At 35.0% G+C, this 22500-nt stretch overlaps 1 protein-coding gene across 1 annotated transcript in view; it reads left to right on the top strand.

Annotated features, from left to right (window-relative positions):
* Positions 1–22500, top strand: part of LOC137644990 (neuropeptide SIFamide receptor-like) — a 294213-nt gene that overhangs the window by 114941 nt on the left and 156772 nt on the right. The window contains exon 2 of the mRNA XM_068377857.1: positions 12949–13836. Coding sequence (XP_068233958.1) covers positions 13349–13836 — 488 coding nt within the window. The 5' untranslated portion in view covers positions 12949–13348. The remainder of the gene's footprint in view (positions 1–12948; positions 13837–22500) is intronic.

Genomic DNA, 22500 nt, shown 5'->3' with positions numbered 1-22500 from the left:
AACTCACTTCTGACGCAGAAAATTCCACCGAGACTACTGATCTTACTGAGAAAGTTGATAATCTAACGATGAATATGGAATCAATTAAGTTACCACTTTAAAAACTGATGGACCCATAACAAGAGAAAATGACAGGCTGACAAAGTTAAGAAAAAATCTACTAGTAACTAAATCAACTAAAGCATCAACTAAAATCACCGAGAAAAATTAGGTCGAACATGCACTTGAAGACATTACAATTCTTAATACGAGGTCAATTTCAAATGGAAATGTAAACTATGCTAACGAAAAGATCAGAGAGGATAAAGCAAACAAGATTCAACACATGGTTGCCGACACCAAGACGAGGAAAATTAGAAAGCTAAAACCTAAAATAATGATATGCATTGTTTACAATGATGATGATGAAGTAGTAAATGCTAAGATTCAAACGAGTCTTTTCCTGTACCATATTCAAAATATAGAAGAGAAAATAAGTCTGGTATCCAAGAAAAAATGCTGCAGGTGGGACTACTCACTACTTGTTGAAATGTGTACCCTAAGTTCGGAAAACTCTCATGATATAGGTTATAAGGTTATGCTGCAATGGGGTACATATAACATACGTGATGGGTATCGCGTGATCACCTGCCACCACTGTCAAAGATATGGACATTTCGAAAAAACTAAAATGGAAGTTTAAGACTGAAGATTATGACTGTGGGAAATGTTAAAAACATAAAAAACATTCCATCAAAGAATGTAAATCACAACAGGTAAAATTCATAAACTGCACTGGGTTAAATGAACCAAATGACCACACAGTGAACTCTCGAAATTGCAAACCTTATGATTTAGAAATTAAAAGACTACACCCCACACATGCTTTCTTTCATATTCCGAGGGCAATTTTTTTTTAGCAATAGCTCGTCTCTTGCATATGGCAAGGCAATCTAAAAGGATTCATCCATAAGGGTTACACAAATCTCAAGATAATAAAAGGAACTTGTGTCACAAGCTTTGAATATATAGAAATAAACTGTATGCACAAAAACGAAAATATATCCATTGTAACAGTTCACACAGATCCGAGAACAAAAACCAGTACCTTCCTAGAAGATTTCAGTGTACTCATTGAGATGATTATCATGGAGAAAAAAAAAATAGTTATTTGTGGAGACTTCAATCCTTGGATGGATGACCCATGAAATCTTGATGCTTCAGCATCTATTGAGATATTGGAATTATTGATTGATTTAAAGTTTTCAGGCATCCTATTGGAATTATATCAATTGGAAAATAATGTTGACTGTGCAACTACTTTTACTTTGGACTTAGTTTTAAGTGATGGAATTAATAACATTGCATCTGCTATAAATGTAGAAAATGTGAACTATCTCTCCAGTGCACAAACTTATGTTTGGACTACCGTTACAACAACAGGCAGTGGTGAAAAGAAAAAAAAAACTTTAGATGTCAGTCAAACTTCTCTCCTTGTGTATTTAATAATGAAGTTACAAATAGCATTAATTCATCAATATTCCCTGCGACCATGACCAACGCTTGTTGGGCTCAGTGTGTGTGCACTGCTTTATGACCATATACAAAATGTGTTCACTGATGGAAAAGACTAATTATCAAAGAACGATCGTCATGGTTTGATGGGGAGACCTGATAGCAAAAGTGGGGAAAAAGACATAAATAAAATAAGAAGAATCAGTTAAAACTTTAAGTGCCAATATAATTAGCTACTTAGAAAGAAAAAAACTAATAATGTAAGAGAAGGACTCGTGAAGCAGCAACAGATAAGTTATATCGTCTCCTAAATTGTATAATAAGAAATGTAAATGAAAAAAAGGCTACCCGAAGGGTTGTTGCAATTTAATATAATTTACAAAGTTGCAACGCAAATAAGGCAGTAAATCACACAGATATAAAATTAACCGAACACACAATTTATCTTAACTGCGAGGAACACTCGCCGGTTTTTTGCCTAACAACATAAAGTTCTTCCGCCCTCGTATGCTTTACAAGAAATGCGAGATATTATGGGTATACACTGGTCTAACCTAAAAACACACATCGACATTGAGAAGTAAACTTACCTTATTACTGGAGCTTTTTCAAGAAGTGCTCCTTGAAGTCAAGACGTGTTTCGCAGACACTGCATGTGAACCGTCGATATATATATTAAAGAAAAAAAACACACGGTAAAAAAGTTTCCGAGTCGTGTACTGAGCGACTGCTTATACTAGAATGATTTAGTATTACTGAATGATTGCTGGAAGTCACCTATTGTCTAAAGACTCGACTGTCCTTCAAACCGCTTGTTATCGTATAAAACTTAATACTTAACCGTTTATGTATTTATCAAATTATTTCATAAAGTTATTATACTATTTTTGATAAATATTCTAATAGTAAATTCTTTGTTTTTTATTTATTTATGTTAGTTTATAACCAACTTATTTACTTGAGGAGTTTGTTCAAAGCTTATTTCAGCTGGAACGAAACAATGATTCGATCACTGGTTCGAATCTAACGCCAAGAGGGAATTATTTATTGCTAACCCCATGGCTACAATTACCTAAATCCTAACAGGGTACAGTGACCAAGAAATGGCAAATGATATTCTAGTATTCTTTAAGAATTAATAAAATATAACTAGGTCATTTACAAATATTCAATGTCAGATTAATGCTACACCAGATGCGCATAAAATTAACGAGATTCAATAATATAACACGAGACAGTGTCACTAGGATTATCAAGAGAGCAAAATTGTGGAACGATCCAATACCAATGTCTAAAGTAACTGGAGAAAAAATAATAAAACTTTTCTAGCGTAAGTTTCCCAAATCTGAGAAAATGGCTACATTATTATTATTATTATTATTATTATTATTATTATTATTATTATTATTATTATAAGCAAGTCTATAACCCTAGTTGGGAAAGCAAGATGCCATAAGCCCAAGCGCTCCAACAGGGAAAACTAGTCCAGTGAGAAAAGGAAACAAGGAAATAAATAAACTACAAGAGAAGAATAAACAATGAAAAATAAAATATTTCAAGATCAGTAACAACATTAAACTAGAACCTCCGCTAACATCATCTCTTCCTACGCCTATTGAGCAAAGGGCCTCGCTTAGATTTCGCCAGAGGCTTTTAATTCAATACTTCTCCATTCAGCATCATCTACTTCGCGCTTCATAGTCCTCAGCCATGTAGGACTGGGCCTTCCAACTCTTCTAGTCCCTTGTGAAACCAAGCTGAACGTTTGGTGAACTAAGCTTTCTCATATAAACTATAAAAAGTCCAAGAAACAAAAGGAGGAGAACAAGACAGAACAGCGTGCCCGAGTGTACCCCAAGCAAGAGAACTAATCCAGGACAGTGCAAGGCCATGGTACAGAGGCTATGGCACTACCGAAGCCCAGAAAACAATTGTTTGATTTTGGAGTGTCCTTCTTCCAGAACAGCTGTTTACCATTGCACAGGAGAGAAGCCAGTGAACAATTATAGTACAGAAGTTAACTCCTGGAGCGAAGAAGAATTGTTTGGTAATATTAGTGCTGAAGAGGACAGAGGAGAATGTGGAAAGAAAAGGCCTGAATATTCGGTGTATGTGAAAGCAAAGACAAAATGAGCCGTACACAGAGAGAAAATGTAGTGATGTCTGACCAATCAAAGGCCTCAATAATTCTCTAGCGGTATCATCTCAACTGATGGCTGGTGCCCTGGCCAACCTACTACCTACTGTAGTTACATCGGTTCTGAATAGTACTCTTGATTATGAGATATCAAGCTCTTATAATCCTATTTCAAGTTTATCCTTCATTTCAAAATGCTAGAATTCTCGAACAACTATTTAGTCACTTAGAAGAACTAGAGGCTTTGTCAGACAACCAGTCTGCTTACAGAAGATTATACCCTACGGAGACTGCTATCTGTTCTGTTGTAAATGATATGCTGGAAATGATGGTTGAAATATTACTCGATCTTAGTGCTGCTTTTTATACAGTCGTGTATGAACTGCTACTAAATGATCTAAGGTCCATCGGCGTTGAAGATCAAACTTTTAAATACCTAAAAGACTACTTGGTTAACAGAAATTACTGTGCAAATTGGAAACTCTTATTTACCATATGAACCACTGTTCCTCTGGGGAGTATACTGGGCCCAATCTTATTCTGTATCTATACTCTTAGTCTGCCGAAAATACTACAAAGGCATGGAGTGAACTTCAACCTATTTGCAGATAATACACAATTTTACTTCATCATAAATGATACTAATCAAACTTTAAAACGAATTCTTGCCAGTGTTAGGGAATGGATGACAATCAAACTTCAAACAACTAAAATCAAATTAAATTAAAACCGAGTTTATGGTGGTTGGAAAGGAAATAGCCTTAGAAACTTGTGTAATATTCAAATAAACATAAATAACAACTCTGCCACGGTATCTAATAAATTTCGAAATATAGGAGTACCTTGGCTGTAAAATCTGCTGACTATCACATTAGAAACATTGCTTTTATAAAGTAGTACCTGGATGAACATGATAAATTTAATATTTTTATATTTACCTTCTTTGTCCGATGTCAGCTTGTCACAAAAAAAAAAAAAAACATCACTGGAAACATACAAACCAGTAGAGAGACAAGAGAGCGCGCCAATCACCATTATAGTTAGAAAAAAAAACATCATGAATCCAGTCTGCAAACTGCTTCTCCGACAATCACTCTCACTAACAACACGTGACCTGACGTCGTATAGGGACGTCCCGTAAACAACTCTTTTCTAAACTAATTACCACCATATTGCCTATAATTTACCAAAAGGGAAACAAAACATAATAAAGAGAGGAGCAAGACTTGTAAAAGGTGTCCCACCCCGAGAAAGGATCACTCCTACACTAATTGATTTACACTGGCTAGCTGTTAAAGCAAGGCGAGTTTAAAATACGAGCAATACCCCACCGGGCGTCTTAAATATTTAAGATAATTGCTACATATTTTGCAGCCAACAAATCATGTTCACAAGAGAATAGTTAAGAGATGATTTCAAATTATTCGAACCTACATATATGTTCACTGAAGGCTCTATCTAGAGTCTTGAGCCTTTAGATATGCGGCACCGAGGCTATACAATAAGCTTCCACTAGACATCCAAAAGACTGAAGATTTTAATGCTTTTAGGAGGAAACTGAAGATTTTCTTGTCCTCTGAGTACTTCGATAATGTGGACCTAACAGTAAACGAGCATTATGCAGTGTGAAATGTTGAATGGCTTGGATTGTATTCGATAAAATGAATGAGTAGTTCCTGTAGAGAGTAGGGTTTCCCTGCTGTATGGGACCAGAAAAGCAGTCCTTAATGTAAAAGTAAAGTAATTCACACGGAAAAAAATAATCTTAACAGCATTTTCTGAAAAGAAAAGAGCAAGAGTAGAATTTTCGATCAATTAAATTGTAAAACGGAATTATGAAAAATATTCTAACTAACAAAGGAAAAATAAAAAAAAACAATTAAAACGAATACTATATACTGAGGGGTATATAGAAATAGAAAAAAAAATAGTTGAGAAAAAACTATGCACATCTCACAAAATCCGTGTCAATAGGACAATTCCTTTAGTTTCAATTAATCTTTACACGAGAGACATTCTAAAGACTCTCCTGTATTGTTAGAGTTTCAATGAGACACAAAATGCCGACAGGTGGAAGGACAACAAATCGAGGGACAGTAACGATGAAAAAGATAGTAATTCTTAAAGAAAAAAAAAACCGAATGATGTACTTTGTAAGTCCTCCTGTGAAGTCCAATATATATATATATATATATATATATATATATATATATATATATATATATATATATATATATATAATGATCATCATCATCACCTCCTACGCTTATTGACGCAAAGGGCCTCGATTAGATATCGCCAGTCGTCTCTATCTTGAGCTTTTAATTCAATACTTCTCCATTCATCATCTCCAATATAACGCTTCATAGTTCTCGGCCATGTAGGCCTAGGTCTTCCAACTCTTAGTGCCTTGTGGAGCCCAGCTGAACGTTTGGTGAGGTAATCTTTCTTGGGGGAATGCGAAGAGCATGCCCAAACCATCTCCATCTATCCCTCATCATGATCTCATCCATATATGGCACTCGAGTAATCTCTCATAGTTTAATTTTTAATCCTGTCCTGCCATTTAAATCCCAATATCTTTCTGAGTGCTTTTGCTATCAAATCTACTAAATCTATTGGATATTGTTTCATTGTCATACCATGACTCATGTCCATACAGTAACACCGATCTCACTAAACTGATATATAGTCAGATTTTTATATGTAATTTCAGAAGATTTGATTTCCAAATTTTACTTAAACTAGCCATTGTCTGATTTGTTTTTTTCAATCCTTCACTGAACTCTAATTCTAACGACCCTATATTGGAGATCAAAGTTCCTAAATACTTTAATGATTCAACCTCATTAATCCTTTCTCCTTCCAATGATATTTCATCTTTCATTGCATACTCCGTTCTCATCATCTCTGTCTTTCTACTATTTATCTTAAGCCCAACCTCGTGTGATATTTCATGCATTCTGGTTAGGAAGCATTGTAAATCCTGTGGTGTTCTGCTAACAAGGACAGCATCATCAGCATACTCTAGGTCTGCTAAATTTCTATCACCAATCCAGTCCAATCATTCTTCACCATCTCTGACTGTTCTATGCATTACAAAATCTATGAGGAGGATAAACAACATAGGTGACAACACATTCCATTGGAGTACTCCGCTGTTCACTGGAAATTCATTTGATAAGACTCCATTAACATTAACTTTGCACTTGCTATGCTCATGAACAGACTTAATCAAATTTACATATTTAAGAGGAATTCCATAATAACGCAGGATTCTCCACAAAATTGGCCGGTGCACACTATAAAAGGCTCTTTCATAGTCCACAAATGGTATCAAAAGAGGATCTCTATATTCTACGCATTGCTGTACATGTCTCATATATATATATATATATATATATATATATATATATATATATATATATATATATATGTGTGTGTGTGTGTGTGTGTGTGTGTGTGTGTGAGTATATTCCTCAGTGGTTGTGTTGTCTTTTGGTCGACATGATATTTGAAAATTATACGATGAACATTAAATGTAAATCTGTATTATGTATTTTTCAAGCATCGACCGCACAAATTGACATAACACCAATCACTGCAACATTATATATATATATATATATATATATATATATATATATATAAATATATATATATATATATATATATATATATATGTATATATATATATATATATCTATACAATATCAATAGAGCAATTCGTGTGCTACACAAGGTAATTCCCTCGTTCAACTTTTAAACACTAAAAATGTTCAAGAGATCTATAAAATAGGAGAAAGGCGTGGTTGTAAAATAGCACGTTGTAATCACCTCATAAAGATGAAATTATAATTCCAATTATGCTTCCATCTACATAGAAAACTTTCGCGTTTTAAAAGATTTTCACTTAACACTTAATAGTTTAAGATATAATGCATTTTAAAGTTCCTGAAAAAGTGCGCCTTCATTACAATGCTGATTTTTACCAGAAGTTTTGAATTAACATCGATTTACTGGACACCCTGAGTAATCAATATTGACATGCACTTCACTCAAGCAAGATCAATTCAATATAACAGCAAGGTATTTAAGAGTATGGGTGCTATGACATGCTATGAATATGAAACGATCCAATCAAATGTCTTTATTTCATAATAGATTAAGTCGAAAGAACCACAAAAAACCTCCATTACAACGAATAACGATGGCGTACCATCACGGGTGGACGTAACAGACCTATTTCGAGTGAACTAAAAACATGCCAGTCATAAAATCGAAATTATCGAGAACCATTCTATTTCATGGTTACTGATTGAATATGCATCAGAAGTCATGGCCGGATGTAACTGCCCGCATAAAAAACCAATAATGGTGACTGACTTTGTTCATAAACTGTATTCGGTATCAAAGAGCTGAAAGGGATGCTAGACTGAATACTTGCTTCATAAATAGAGATGAAACACGATTTCTCAATTTACAGGGAACGAAAACGCGTTTCTCGTCTCTTTATCGTCCTTGCTGGTGAATGCCAGACTGGGGTTCGAGTCCCGCTCAAACCCGCCAAGTTCCTCTGGTCGCTGGAATCTCACCATCCTTGTGAGCTAATGATGGGGGTTTGGGAGAGCCTATAGGTCTATCTGCTGAGTCATCAGCAGCCATTGCCTGGCCCTCCTTGGTCCTAGCTTGGATGTAATATGATCAGTCTCTAGGGCATTCTCCTGCTTGATTGGGCAATGTCACTGTCCCTTGCCTCTGCCATTCATGAGTGGCCTTTAAACCTTTAAACTATTCCGTCCAATTCTCTGCTGTCACGCAATACATGAAACATGCAGTAATAAATCCATAGCATTTAAGCAAAAATGTATAATATAATGAAAAGGAGTTTATTGTGTATAAAGCACACATCCTTGCATCGAAGACCTAAAACGAACCGCGCCATTAGGCCTGTACCATTGTCAGAGCTTTTGAACCAAAGCCTTTCCACACTACAGTGAAAGTAGGTCACACGAGGAAGCAAGGTTCGAGGAAGGTGTTTACCTTTACCGTAAAGATTTTCCCTTACAAATGTGTTTCAGTACAAAGCCAACCGTAGTAAGCCACTTTATTGTTTGTTTTTGATTTGGATACAGTACTTCATAGGGTTACATAAGAATGTAATGGTTACCTAATTTTTGCATAAAATAATTATAAACACACACACACACACACACACACACACATATATATATATATATATATATATATATATATATATGTGTGTGTGTGTGTGTGTGTGTGTGTGTGTGTGTACATAGGATTTGCAACGCTTGCTTACCAGAATAAATGAAATATCACACGGGGCTGGGCTCAAGATAAATAAAAGAAAGACAGAGAGGATAAGAACGGAATGTGCAATGGAAGATGAAATATCATTGGAAGGAGATAGGATTAATGAGGCTGAATCATTTAAGTACTTAGGAACTATCATCTCCAATATTGGGTCGTTAGAATTTGAGTTTAGTGAAAGATTGAAAAAAAGCAAATCAGACAATGGCTAGGATACGTAAAATCAAATCACCTGAAATTGCATATAAAAGTCAGACTACATAGCAGTTTAGTAAGATCGGTGTTACTATATGGGCATGAGTCATGGTAAGACAATGAAACATTCTCCAGTAGATTTAGTAGATTTGAAAACAAAGCCCTCAGAAAGATATTGGGATTTAAATGGCATGACAGGATTAGAAATGAAACTATAAGAGAGATTACTCGAATGCCTTATGTGGATGAGATCATGCTCTTCGCACTCCCCGAGATTAGTTCACCAAACGTTCAGCTGGGATCCACAAGGCACTAGAAGGGTTGAAAGACCTAGGCCTACATGGCTGAGGACTATGGAGCGCGAAGTAGTAAATGATGATTTGAGAAGTATTGAATTAAAAACTCAAGATAAAGACGACTGCCGAAATCTAATCGAGGCCCTTTGCGTCAATAGGCGTAAGAGGAGATGAATATATATATATATATATATATATATATATATATATATATATATATATATATATATATATATATATATATATATGTTACTTTATGGTATCAAATAGATTAATCGCCCTATCTCCTTTACTGAACAACGGAAATCTCTGCGACTTGTTACATCACGGTTAAATGTTGAGTTGTCTTTTGATAGGAATCTTTGTTGAATGAATAAAGCTGAATATCCAACCAGTGAAAGACCAGGTGCACTCTAAGCACTCAACCACAGATAACATAAATGGAGAAAACCAAATATTAAAATACATGTATCTGGAATTATAACAGTACTATTGAAACCCTACCTATGGATCCATCTCTTCCTCATTCTGACCAGCAATAAATGATGTTATTTTCTGCAAGTTACCTACTTGCAAAAGAGGTTCTCTTTTCACTTTTTGGAGAATTGGTAAATGTGTTTATGGTAGGTCAAGCCCCGCTGATTTCCTCCCAATTCCATAACTCCTATATTATGTAGTTTTTTAACGACTTTTGGCAAAACATCTAAATAGGTATGCTGAAGGTAATAATATGTTCCATATCATGCAATTTGGCTTTGGAAAAGGCCTTGGAGCATGTGATGATACACTAACCATTAGTAGTTATTCACTCATTGTGGTCAAGTAGTTCGTATGATTGGCCTTGATTTTAGTGCTTCCTTTACCGTGTTAACACTGAGGTCTTTGTTTTCAATTCAAATAGTTGAGAGAGTACGTGGGTCTTTTCTTATTATTGCCATCATTGAATGTTTAAGTAATAGATCGCAAAGAGCTGTTGTTTCTGGACACCATAGGGAGTATAGGAATATGATATCTGGTGTTCATCACGGTAGTGTTCTTGGCCAATTACTTTTCATAGTGTATACACATGTGGTTTGGCCTAGAACACAAGCTCGTTGCAAATCCATATGATACTACTCTCTTTCCATCAATTCCATTTCCTGAATTTAGATCTCGGGTTGCTGAATCCCTTAATAAAGATCTAGCTAAAATTATTGCACGGGGCAAATTATGGGGGCATGAAGTTGAACAATAACAAAAATAAAGTTTGATTGTAAGCCGAGGACAGTAGTGATAAAATTTCTTGAACTATATACTAATTTAAAATTTTAGGCATAATTCCTGATTGCAAATTTACTTATGAGAAACACTTTCGGTCTGTTTCTTCTTCAATTGCACAAAAAAAATGTCTTAACATTTCTGTTGATCAATGTATTCTGAAATGTTTTAATTCCTTCAGTCTACTTTTTTCGAGTATTGTTCTCCTATCGGACTCTCATCTTAATTCATTAGACAATACCTTGTAGTCCATTAAATTTCTTATTCCTGATTTGGATATTAATCTCTGGCACCGTCGTTCAGTTCGTTTTTTATGTATGTTGCACATGGGTTTTCATAATTCTGCCAATCCTTCCCACACTGTACCATCCTATAGGCTACGTAGTATTAGGTATGAAATTAGTTCTAACAATCTTGACTTCTCCATCACAAGGCTCAATATTACACAGTATTTTAAAAATTTTATTCCACCTGTGACTAGGTTTTTTAAAGCTTTTATTCCAGCTGTGATCAGATTTTGGAATGATCTTCCTAATGAGGCAGTAGAATCGGTGGACCTTCAGAAGTTTAAACTTGCAGCGAATGCTTTGGTGTTGAACATGCCGATAAGAGTCTGTCTTCATAGAGTATATATGGCATATCTAGTCAAGAAGAAGATTAATTACTTCTCTTATAGAGTTTATTTCCTTTATTCCTTTCCTCACTGGGATATTTTTCCATGTTGGAGCCCTTGGGCTTACAGCATCTACCTGTAGTAGTAGTAGTAGTAGTAGTAGTGAATCAAGTGTTCATAGAGTGTAATCGCTAACACTACTATCTTAAGGGTAACCACTTACAGTGTGCTTGAATTTGGCCACTAGACCAGGTGCTAGGACCTGGGGGCTCATTCATAGCCCTTGAGCAACGGGGATATGTTGGGCAGCAAGATGGAAGAGCAGAGGTACAATAGAAGGCTGGAATGTGAGCCAAAGGTTACACTGTAGATGGTACTGAATATTGTCTTATGCCAAAGGTGCATATCTTTCATCTGCTCTCTTTAGTCTTTTCTCATATGGCTTTCCTGGATATGTACGCTTACCAAGGTCAATTTGTCACCCATATTTTAAGAACAATTCCTTTGGCAGAGCCCTGACAGGGTCTGGTAATGTGGCAGAGTGGTCTCTCTGAACTAAATTATATTTTACCCTGATTTTGAAATGACTTTTGACTCTATAAGAGCTTAGCTAAAATGATTCGTTATTATAAGAGGGGTAATAACCTGTAATGATGGGATGAGACAACACAGAACTGGTGCAAAGTGCAAGGTAGAAAAAAGACAATAAAATATATACAGAAATACAATCTGATTCTAATATTTGCTAACAGGCCCTCTCCTCTTAGAATCGTCCCTGAAAAATTCGTGAGCTGCTTTTTGGAAATGCTCGGTATTATTGATGTAACTCAGATTGAGAGAAAAAAAAACGAGCAAGGAATATATGAGCTATCATTTGGGAGGGGGTTTCTAAGGATAAGAGTACAAAAAACTAACCATATTGCAATATAGGAAGCTTATATGTCCAGGAGAGGAAATACACAGCGGCGCACATAAGTATTCACATATGTAGTTATTGATCGAAAGATTTTCTAGTTGATTACACAAACGTTTTCAGGTATCTTTAAAACATGTTACGATACTTAGACTATAACCCGCCATACATGAGAAAACCATAAATTCAAACATGTAGTGGTTGACCAGAGCACCAACCACACGTTGAGATACTACCGCTGAAGAGTTACTGGGTCCTTTAAATGACTAGACATTACTACATTGAATCCCTCGCTCTGGTTATTGCTAATTTTTCCTTTGCCTACACATAGACCCAATAGTCTGGCCTATTCTTTCAACATTCTCATCTGTTTTCTGTTCTCATAAACCTGACAACTCTAAGATTACCAAAGTAACAATTCTTTTTCGCTTCACTGTAATAGTTTAGTGGCTACTTTCCTCTTGGTAAAGGAGAAGGATACTCCAAAAATAAACCATTGTTCTCTAGTCTTGGGTAGTGTCCTAGCCTCTGTGCCATGGTCTTCCAAGGTCTTAAGGTAGAATTCTTTTACTTGAGGGTACACTCGGGCACATGATTCTATCTTATTTATATCTCCCTTTTTTGAAGTTTTTATAGTTTATACATGAAAGATTTATTTTAATGTTTCAAAAAAGAAAAAGATATTAATAAATGTTTCCTTTGTCTTTTGCAGATTATGGACAAGACTTCGTTCTCCAAAAGGCAGAATTGAAAGCCCTTGACTTTTACCTTGGAAAGAGATAAGAGGTGATCAACTAATTAGAACAATGAACCTTGATTGGTGAGAAAAAATTCTTTGATTCTTTTATTAAACGACAGGAAATGTTTCAAAGGAAACTTCTGAACACTGAAGTGGAAATAAGTTTTAGGATCATTTCATTGGGCCATGAACATCTCACAATGGAATGAAGAATAAGCTAAAACTAATATGAACGATCCTTTTTCCTAAACAGCGCTATATTTGGAAAATAAAATTAACAGACATTTTGATGACATATATGAAAGAAGAAAAACTTATAATAGTCTAAATATATTTGAATAGAACAAATGAGCTCAAATGAAAACCCTTAAAAATGGCAATGTATAGTATAAATCCCAATGACATAATTGACGTTAAACGCTCTTCAATCCGAAATGATTCAGAGCAAATCAGTGTGTTTCCGTTTGAAGTATCTTCCTTTGACGATGGTGCAATGAACAATCAAAGGATCGAACGGGGGAAGGCAGTGAATGGCCTAGCGCACGTCCTATCGACACTCCACAGAAGATCTGCTGGTATGGACCCTTCAGAGGATTTCCTCTTAGGTCCTCTGGATGTTACCACGTCCCTCTTCAACAACTCGTCCAACATCACGTCGCTAAATATGGACGCACTGGATTTAGAGGATATGAATGGTTCCATGAATGTCAATTACAGCGATTACTACGATTACGGGTACTCGCTGGATGACCTCATGTACAGACACTCGTTCGGCATTGGCACCGTTCTGTGTCTCAGTTACATCCTGGTCTTCATCCTGGGGCTCATCGGAAACTGCTTGGTTATCGCTGTAGTATTCAGGTGAGTTGCTTCCAGATTTGCCCGAGCAAATAGCAAATCGATAAACAATTGCTGACACGCTTTTAAGAGATTACAAAGTCATGTCCCTTTTTGCTTGGTCATTATGCGTTTCAGGTAACGGAAATCATTTCACAAGTCATCTCTTCATTCTTTACTCATCTAAAGCAATTATGTAATTTGGTTTCTAATGGGTAGCATTGATATTACTATTAGCAGTAGTATTATCAGTAGCAAAACTGATCAAAGTAAAGAAAAAGACATACTCTTTTAGAAGTGCTAAATACCAAATAAATTTATTTGCTACATTAAACGAATCCTCTAATTCTGCAACACCTTTAAAAATGAGTTACGAACAATATCAATATCATCACCTTCCATTTATACGATAAATAAACACAAACCTATTAATGCAGAGGGCTCAAAATTCTGAATATCATGAATACGTAATTCCCTTTCAAAGTCCACCTATTTCATATTAGATAGTGCCATGGAGCCAAGTACCTATAATTAAGTGGATTAATATAGAGCTGGTTCAATTTTTAATATACATAGATCCCATGGTATATGAATCTGTAATCAATAAACCGATATTCAAAGTAAATAATAGAAAATACCCTGTCAATCTGACGATTCTTCACCTTTCCCTCTACTTGTTTGCTGCTTAATCTATTTAGCGTCAGATGTGAAATAGGCGCCTCATGTTTAAGCTTTACATATACTACATACCAATAGGATATTGTTATTACACGATAGAGATTATACTTGATAGTAGTGTGTATATAGCTAGCTAGACAAAAACTGATTCTGATGAGTGCAAGAGACGAGAGATGACGGACGAAGTCAGAAAAAGAAAGGAGGATATAATTATATAGAGTTGTCAGTAAATCGCCATTGGTGTATGGCATGGAAGGCAAAATTGCCGATGTTTCAAGCCTGGCAGAAAAGATGCCTCAAAGATTTTATAATTAAGCCGTCAAGGGATCCAGTAATCAAGATACTCAAGGTTGATGCCAAAAGAAGCGATCCAACGAGCGTGACGCTGCAATCTTTAATCTACCGGTAATTAAGAGCAAACTCTCGGGCGGAAAAATATCTAATTACCGCCAATTCCTCCCGATTTCCTAATTTCCCCGTATGCTGAAGTGGAAAAAAAATTATGTACATTAATCATCGCTCTAACCTCATAAAACAAATTGAGTAATTCCATCGAAACTAAGAAAGCGATACTGAATCTTTTCATCTGTTAAAAGAAATATCCTGGCATTTATCTGTGATTGTTAAATCGTGCTGCACGGTTTTTGTTTTCTCAACTACAGCTAAGGCAAGAAAAGATTTGAAAACATGAAGTGAATTGGCTTACATATCAATGCAATACATGACAATACATACATCAAGGTCCTTTGGAATAAATTTGAGCATTCCTCTACCTCACTATTCTACAGAGAGAGAGAGAGAGAGAGAGAGAGAGAGAGAGAGAGAGAGAGAGAGAGAGAGAGAGAGAGAGAGAGAGAGAGAGAATGTACATTTGCCTTGTACATTTTTTTCCTAGATTGGAAAATCAATAACATCTCACTCTATTCACAAGCGATTTTCTTAACCCAGCCCCACCCACAACTTTGTATTTATAAATATGTTTTGGGCATATGCAACCACTGTGAATAACCTATATGCATTATTATATGGATACATGCAAATGTATACAAAATGCAGGCAAGCAAGGGCAATATCTTTATTGCAATATCTATGGGAGCTACATCACAAAGCATATTCCCCTTTCGGTTTAAAACCTTTCTGCTGTTCGTTTTATCAGGGTATGTCCACTGGGGATAGCGTCAGCAATCCAACCTGGAGCCAAAAAACTTTTTTTATGGGATATAAGATCTTGGAATTCCGAAAATACCTGACCAGTAAAGTACGGAGAATAAAGATCAGAATCGATAGGGTTCACCTCTCCGTAAGGTTAAGAAGAAAGACGAACAGAAAAAAAGTGGAGAGCCAAACGAAAGACGGATTTAGAGGATCAGGAGGAATATGCTAGTGAGGACCAGCTATGTCATATTTGTGTCAATGAATGATTGCGATGCCTTTATTCAATAGATGATATCATGTACTATATCCGGCCCTTTCAGTCTGAATCCTAAAGAATTAAAAGAGAGATTCTTAGATAGATCACAGCCAGAGTGGTAGTTTGCATATTGATCATCTCTTTGGTTCACATATTTCTAAAGAAAACGAGAATGGGACGGGAGACTGGTTCACACATTTCTAAAGAAAACGAGAATGGGACGGGTGACTTGAAGCCTGTTTCCTTACCAGGTTCGAAAAGTACAAGAGAAAAGAAAAGAAATGAACTAGAAAGAGGTAGACCTGCCCCTTAACGAAAGAATGTGAGTCAGGAAAAGAAGACGAAAGAAAGATATCCCAAATTTAGATGGGAAATGTGTAAAGATGAAAGCAATAATAAAAAAACATGTTTCTTTTAATATAAATTTTCGTCTAATCGCTCACAGCAAAGCAACGTAGTGTGAGTGGCCCATATATATATATATATATATATATATATATATATATATATATATATATATATATATATATATATATATATATATATATATATATATATGTGTGTGTGTATATATATATATATATAATATATATATATATATATACACGAAACCGAAACAGTAAAAACTGATGAAAGGAAGAAACAAATCTTAACAAAAGTGTTAAAAAGATGGAAACACACAACCAAGCTTCACAATTAAAAGGGGAAAAGGCCAAAGATTAACATGCCATTTAGACAATATCTCGGGCAATCTTCATTTTCTTGATCCTATGAGGTTGGGCATAATCCTTAGGGCTGCACACTCCCTTTCTTCCTCCTTGGCTATATGGGCCAGCAATTAAGAGAATCCTTCGAGACGGCTCTCCCCTTAAACCGGGTATAAAGGGAAAAGGAGACATTATTACAATCAAGAATTTGCTTCACGTCAAGTACGTTCGGAAGGGTAAAGGAGATAGACGAGGAGGATTCGAGACAGATATCGAGGGCTTGTCAATACAGAAAGGAAATGAGCGGAAGGGGGCCGAAAGGATAAAAGAAAATAATATAAAGGACAATGAATGTGAAAGGAAAAGAGAAAATATTTTGTTGGGGAAGGATTTAGTTGGTGTCAAAATATGGAGACAGTAGTATGGTCGCCTGCATGAGAAATAAAAGCAATACGACAGAGGGGGAATCAAGAGCGATTGGAGTGAGGGGAAACGTTTGCACGTATTTGCAACTATGAAGGAATAACTATTTAGGATAGCGTGGAGACCTCATTTATTGTCAAGGAGGAATAATTTCAGTGAAATAGCTGGATTACCTTGTAGTAATTGAGTCTTGGGAGATACATAGAGATGAATTTAGTGAATGCATGAATGTTTTAAAGACAACAACTTATCAAGGGATGAAAATGATAAAAGCAAGAAGCCGGTTTTGATCTTTTTTCCTTGAAAATATCGTTTTCAGCACAATATTTTGTAATACGGCATAATTTCCATGGGGAACATCCGAATTTAAGGCTATTATTGGGATCCAAAATGCAATGGACATCAAAGACTTCAAAGCCATAATCTAATTATCAGCTCATAACCCACCTTTGAAATGGTTTCTATTTTAATCAAAGAGATTGCGTCGGTTCATTTAGGATAAAGTCAGCATGATTCTGATTCATTAAACCTTTGGTCTGATAAAAGGTTTCGAGTCTTCCGGAATCTTGGCTCATTTTCAGTGAGAAAAATAAATTCGTAGAAAAATGCTGTTTATCAATCTAGCGATTTGCACTAAGCGAGGATCTGGCTCCTCAGGCTTCCAAAATATTAAAGTAAAACTTGGACAGATTAATCCCTTTACTAGTTACAAAAGAGACTAGATTATCTTCATGTAATTCCTACTCATAATTTTTTTCCGCAATTACGATGAATGTATGCAACTGCCAAATTCTACAGATAGGAAAGCATGCTTTCTCTCTCTCTCTCTCTCTCTCTCTCTCTCTCTCTCTCTCTCTCTCTCTCTCTCTCTCTCTCTCTCTCTCAATGCCAGTTACTTCATCCTCAAACAAGGCCATAAGGATAAATGAAAGGCTTAAGTCCATATGGCAGAAAAAGAAAGTTGAATTCATAGATTCTTGCGACAATTTCTACGGCAAGAGGCAACTATACAAAAGAGAGAGATGGAATACTCGTAAACTTTAGTAGAAAGGGTAAGAGAGTATACAGAAACCAACTTAACTCACCCTATATAATTACGTGAGGAAAACAGTAGACAAAGGACAAACTCGACCCTCAGAAAATCCTCCAATAAATCGGGGAAAATTGGCAGAAACGTAGATAATGCAGATAAAAGTAAAATTAAAACAAGTAAATCAGGGAAACTAGCAAAACTACTTTTGAAGAGAAAAAAAAAAGATAGAAAGTTTCCTCAGAGTGGCATGATTCAATGCATAGTCAGTTATATACAAAAAGGAAAATTTCAAGGCAATTATAGCTAGTGAGGATCTAAATGTCATAGGCATTGCCGTGACCTGGATTCAAGAAAAAAACAAAGGATTTTAACAAAGAATATGAAATCCAAAGTTATAAATTTTCCAAGAAGGATCGCTTTGCCAAAAATGGTGGAGGGGTAATGCTTTATGTTAAAAATCACCTAAATCCAAACAAATGAAATTAGAAACTGAATATGAATATACTAGTAATATACAGACCACCACTTCAATCACAAAAACAGGACGAAAAGCTGTACAGACAACTTGGACAAGAAGTTAACAATAAGTTAACAATAAACTAGATGTCTTAATGGGAGGCTTCAATGCACCAGTAAACTGGGACATTATGAATTCTAAATCAACAGAGAGGGATATAGGCTACTAGAGTGGGCCGATAAACCAACTAGGTGAAACAACAAACTTGATATTGTGCTAACTACAGAAGAAAATTTAGCATCTAGTGTCTCAGTACACGAAAATATTGGCAATTGTGACCATAGCATAGTTAGGTTTCAGGTAAATACTTCTCATCTAAAATAAAACAAAATCATAAAAAAAAAAACTAGAATACAGAAAAAGTAACTGGATATTTCACAACCGTATTCACTAGGGAAGAATCAACGACCTTCCCCGAAGCTGCCATCAAATATGAAGGGGCACAACCCCTAAGAGAATTCCTTTTACAACAGAAGATATCAAAAATGAATCTTTAACTCTGTATGTCTCTTAAAATTTTGGGCTTCTCAACAGTGAATTTACTTTTGAGAAACACATTAGGCCAGTCTTCTTCAATTGCACAAAAAATTGGCTTATTGAGAAAGTCTTTCAAGATTTTCGGTGATCAATCTATTTTGAGGAAGTGTTTTCAATCTAGTTTGAAGAGGTGTTTTAATTCTTTCATTCTCCCTCGTTTCGACTATTGTTCTCCTGTCAGGACTTCAAGTACTGATAATCATCTTAATTTGTTGGACAGGGACTTACGGTCTATTAAATTTCTTATTCCTACTCTAGATATTAATCTGATACCGTTTGCATGTTGCATAAAATTTTTCATAATTCTGACCATCCTTTAAATTTCAATCTTGCAGGACAGTTCCATCCTGTTCATAATACTATGTATGCAGTTAATTCTAATAGTCATGGCTTCTCCATCACGAGGCTCAATACTACACAGTATTCTAGAACTTTTATTCCAGCTGAGACCAAGTTATGGAATGATCTCCGTAATCAGATATTTTAATCGGTAGAACTTCAAAAGTTCAAACTTGCAACAAATGTTTTTAAGATGAACAGGCTGACATAAATCTCTTTTTTTTATATATGGATTATATATGAAAGATCTGTTTTAACGTTGTTACAGTTCTCAAAATATTCTATTTTAATTGTTCATTACTTCTCGTATAGTTTATTGTTTTCCTCATTTCCTTTCCCCAATGAGCTATTTTTCCTTATTGGAGCCCTTGGGCTTATAGCTTTTCCAACTAGGGTCGTAGCTTAGCTAGTAATAATAATAATAATAATAATAATAATAATAATAATAATAATAATAATAATAATAATAATAAGGGACTCAGTAGGTCTAAGGCACCGGGTCCAGATGATATTCACCCAAGCGAGATCATAGAACTAGAAGAAGAGATAACCCCACAATATTACAAAATGTTCCGAGACAGCCAACGAACGAAAGGCACCGCATGTTGGAAACTAGGCAATGCTCTTGCAATCTATAGATGGGACCAAAATAAGTACCTTACAATTAGAGACCTGTGTATCTAACCTCAGTGGCTTGCAAAATTTTGAATCAATTATTGTAGATTCAATAGTAGAATATATATATATATATATATATATATATATATATATATATATATATATATATATATATATATATATATATATATTATATATATATATATATAAATAATCTGCTGATAAACGGCCAACATGGTTCTAGATAAAAGAGGTCCTGTGTGAAAATCTGTTGGATAATCTCCACATTTTTAGAACATAAAAACAGGGCAATAGACATCATATACCTAGACTTTCGAAAGGCTTTTGACAAAGTTCCTCATAAAAAATTATGGTTAAGATTAGAGTAGCAGGCATCATTGATGAGCCAGCTGAATTGATCGAAAATTGGTTGTCAAACAGAAAACAAAGCGTTGTAATCAACGGAGAAGCCTCAGAGTGGCCAGCATTTACAAACCGAGTACCGCAAGGATCCGTCTTTGGCCCATCACTACTTCTGATTTACATTAACGACAAATATTTAGGATTAACTAATAGAATAGCCAAATTTGCCGAAGATACTAAACTAGGCATAAACGCTGCGAACTCAGAAAGCGTAGTAGCCTTAAGAAAGGATCTAAAGAAGTTGGGAGAATAATCCAGAAAATAGCAAAAGCCTTTTAACTGCGATAAAAGCAAAGTTAGGTACATAGGTTATAATAACTCACAAACAGATTACTCACTGCCTGGTAATGAAATAGAAAAAAAAAATATGGACCAGGAGTAAACTCTCAGCATAATTATTGGCAAAGTTTTAAAGTTCACCAAACAGTATAAAGGTTAAATTGAAAACACAAAAACTAATAGGTTACACAAAGAGACAATTCAAATAAAGCAACAAGAAAAAAACACTGTACTACAGCTGTGCACATCACTAATAAGAACCCATCTAGAATACGGAGTACAATGCTGGACTCCAAGTCTTCAGAAGGACATAGATAGTCTTGAAGCAGTACAAGCTAGGACCACCAAACGAGTTTCCAATACTAAAGCAATTTGGATATTGAAAGAGAATGGAACGTTAGAACTTATTTGATCTACAACCCGACAACTAAGAAGACAGCTAACAGAGGCATCCAAATTCTTAAAGGAATAATAAATGTAGTACAACAATATATTCACGCTTAGCACAAATCAGTCCAAATGTAACAGATCCAAACAGGAATTGAAAAGTTACAGCATCACTCAATGTGGTAATTTCTCTACATACAAAATAGCAAATACATGGAACTGACTTCCACTGGATGTAATGAACAGTGATACGGTGAACAGTAACACGGTAAACAAGTTCAAAAACAAGATAGACAAGATCATAAGAACTCTATAAACGTTCAAACCGAACCGCTATACCTAAGAAGAAATGGAGTCTCCGCGGATTAACTAAAAAGGATTTGAGACATCCAAAATCCTTGTACCAATCCTGGTAACTCTCTCTCTCTCTCTCTCTCTCTCTCTCTCTCTCTCTCTCTCTCTCTCTCTCTCTCTCTCTCATACACACACACAAAACAAATACTCATTTACATGTATATATAAATATACATACGCACGCAAATATATATATATATATATATATATATATATATATATATATATATATATATATATATATGCATACATACATATACATTCATACATACATATACATGCATACATACATATACATGCATACATACATACACATGCATACATACATACATACACACACACATATATATATATGTATGTGTATATATAATATATATATATATATATATATATATATATATATATATATATATATATATATATTTGCATACATACGTACATACACACACACATATATATATGTATGTGTGTATATATATATATATATATACATATATATAATATATATATATATTTATATATAATTCCTCTCTGTGTCCTTTCTTAATTTTCACATAAAGGAGTATTCTACTTTATGAAAATATCTATATATCTTTTAATCTTCAATAATAAATAGGTCAACCTTAACGGAAAAAATGCCACGTTACGTTCTCATAATAAATAATTTACGGACATACAAACAGAGAGATGGGCACTACGAATTCTGACCTCTGGCAAGTACCAACAAAATAACATAAGTACAAATGCTTCGAGTAAAATATTTTAACAAACATATAAATGCATTTGCATCAGTCCTTTACCTCAAGGCATTGCAAAAACCACTAACGTTTAATGTAACTTCCATTAAATGATTTCCAGTTCATCGAATGTCATTTTAAGAATGTTATTTTCTCCTTTGCTTTCAAAGATGCAAATAAGCATTTCGTATTATTTGGTTGATCATGAAAAATCTAGGAAATAAATAATTAAGAATATTACATAT

The sequence above is a fragment of the Palaemon carinicauda genome, chromosome 8 (genome assembly GCF_036898095.1).
Source record: "Palaemon carinicauda isolate YSFRI2023 chromosome 8, ASM3689809v2, whole genome shotgun sequence".
In the NCBI taxonomy this organism is placed as follows: domain Eukaryota; kingdom Metazoa; phylum Arthropoda; class Malacostraca; order Decapoda; family Palaemonidae; genus Palaemon; species Palaemon carinicauda.
This window is presented reverse-complemented; position numbering and strand designations above follow the sequence as displayed.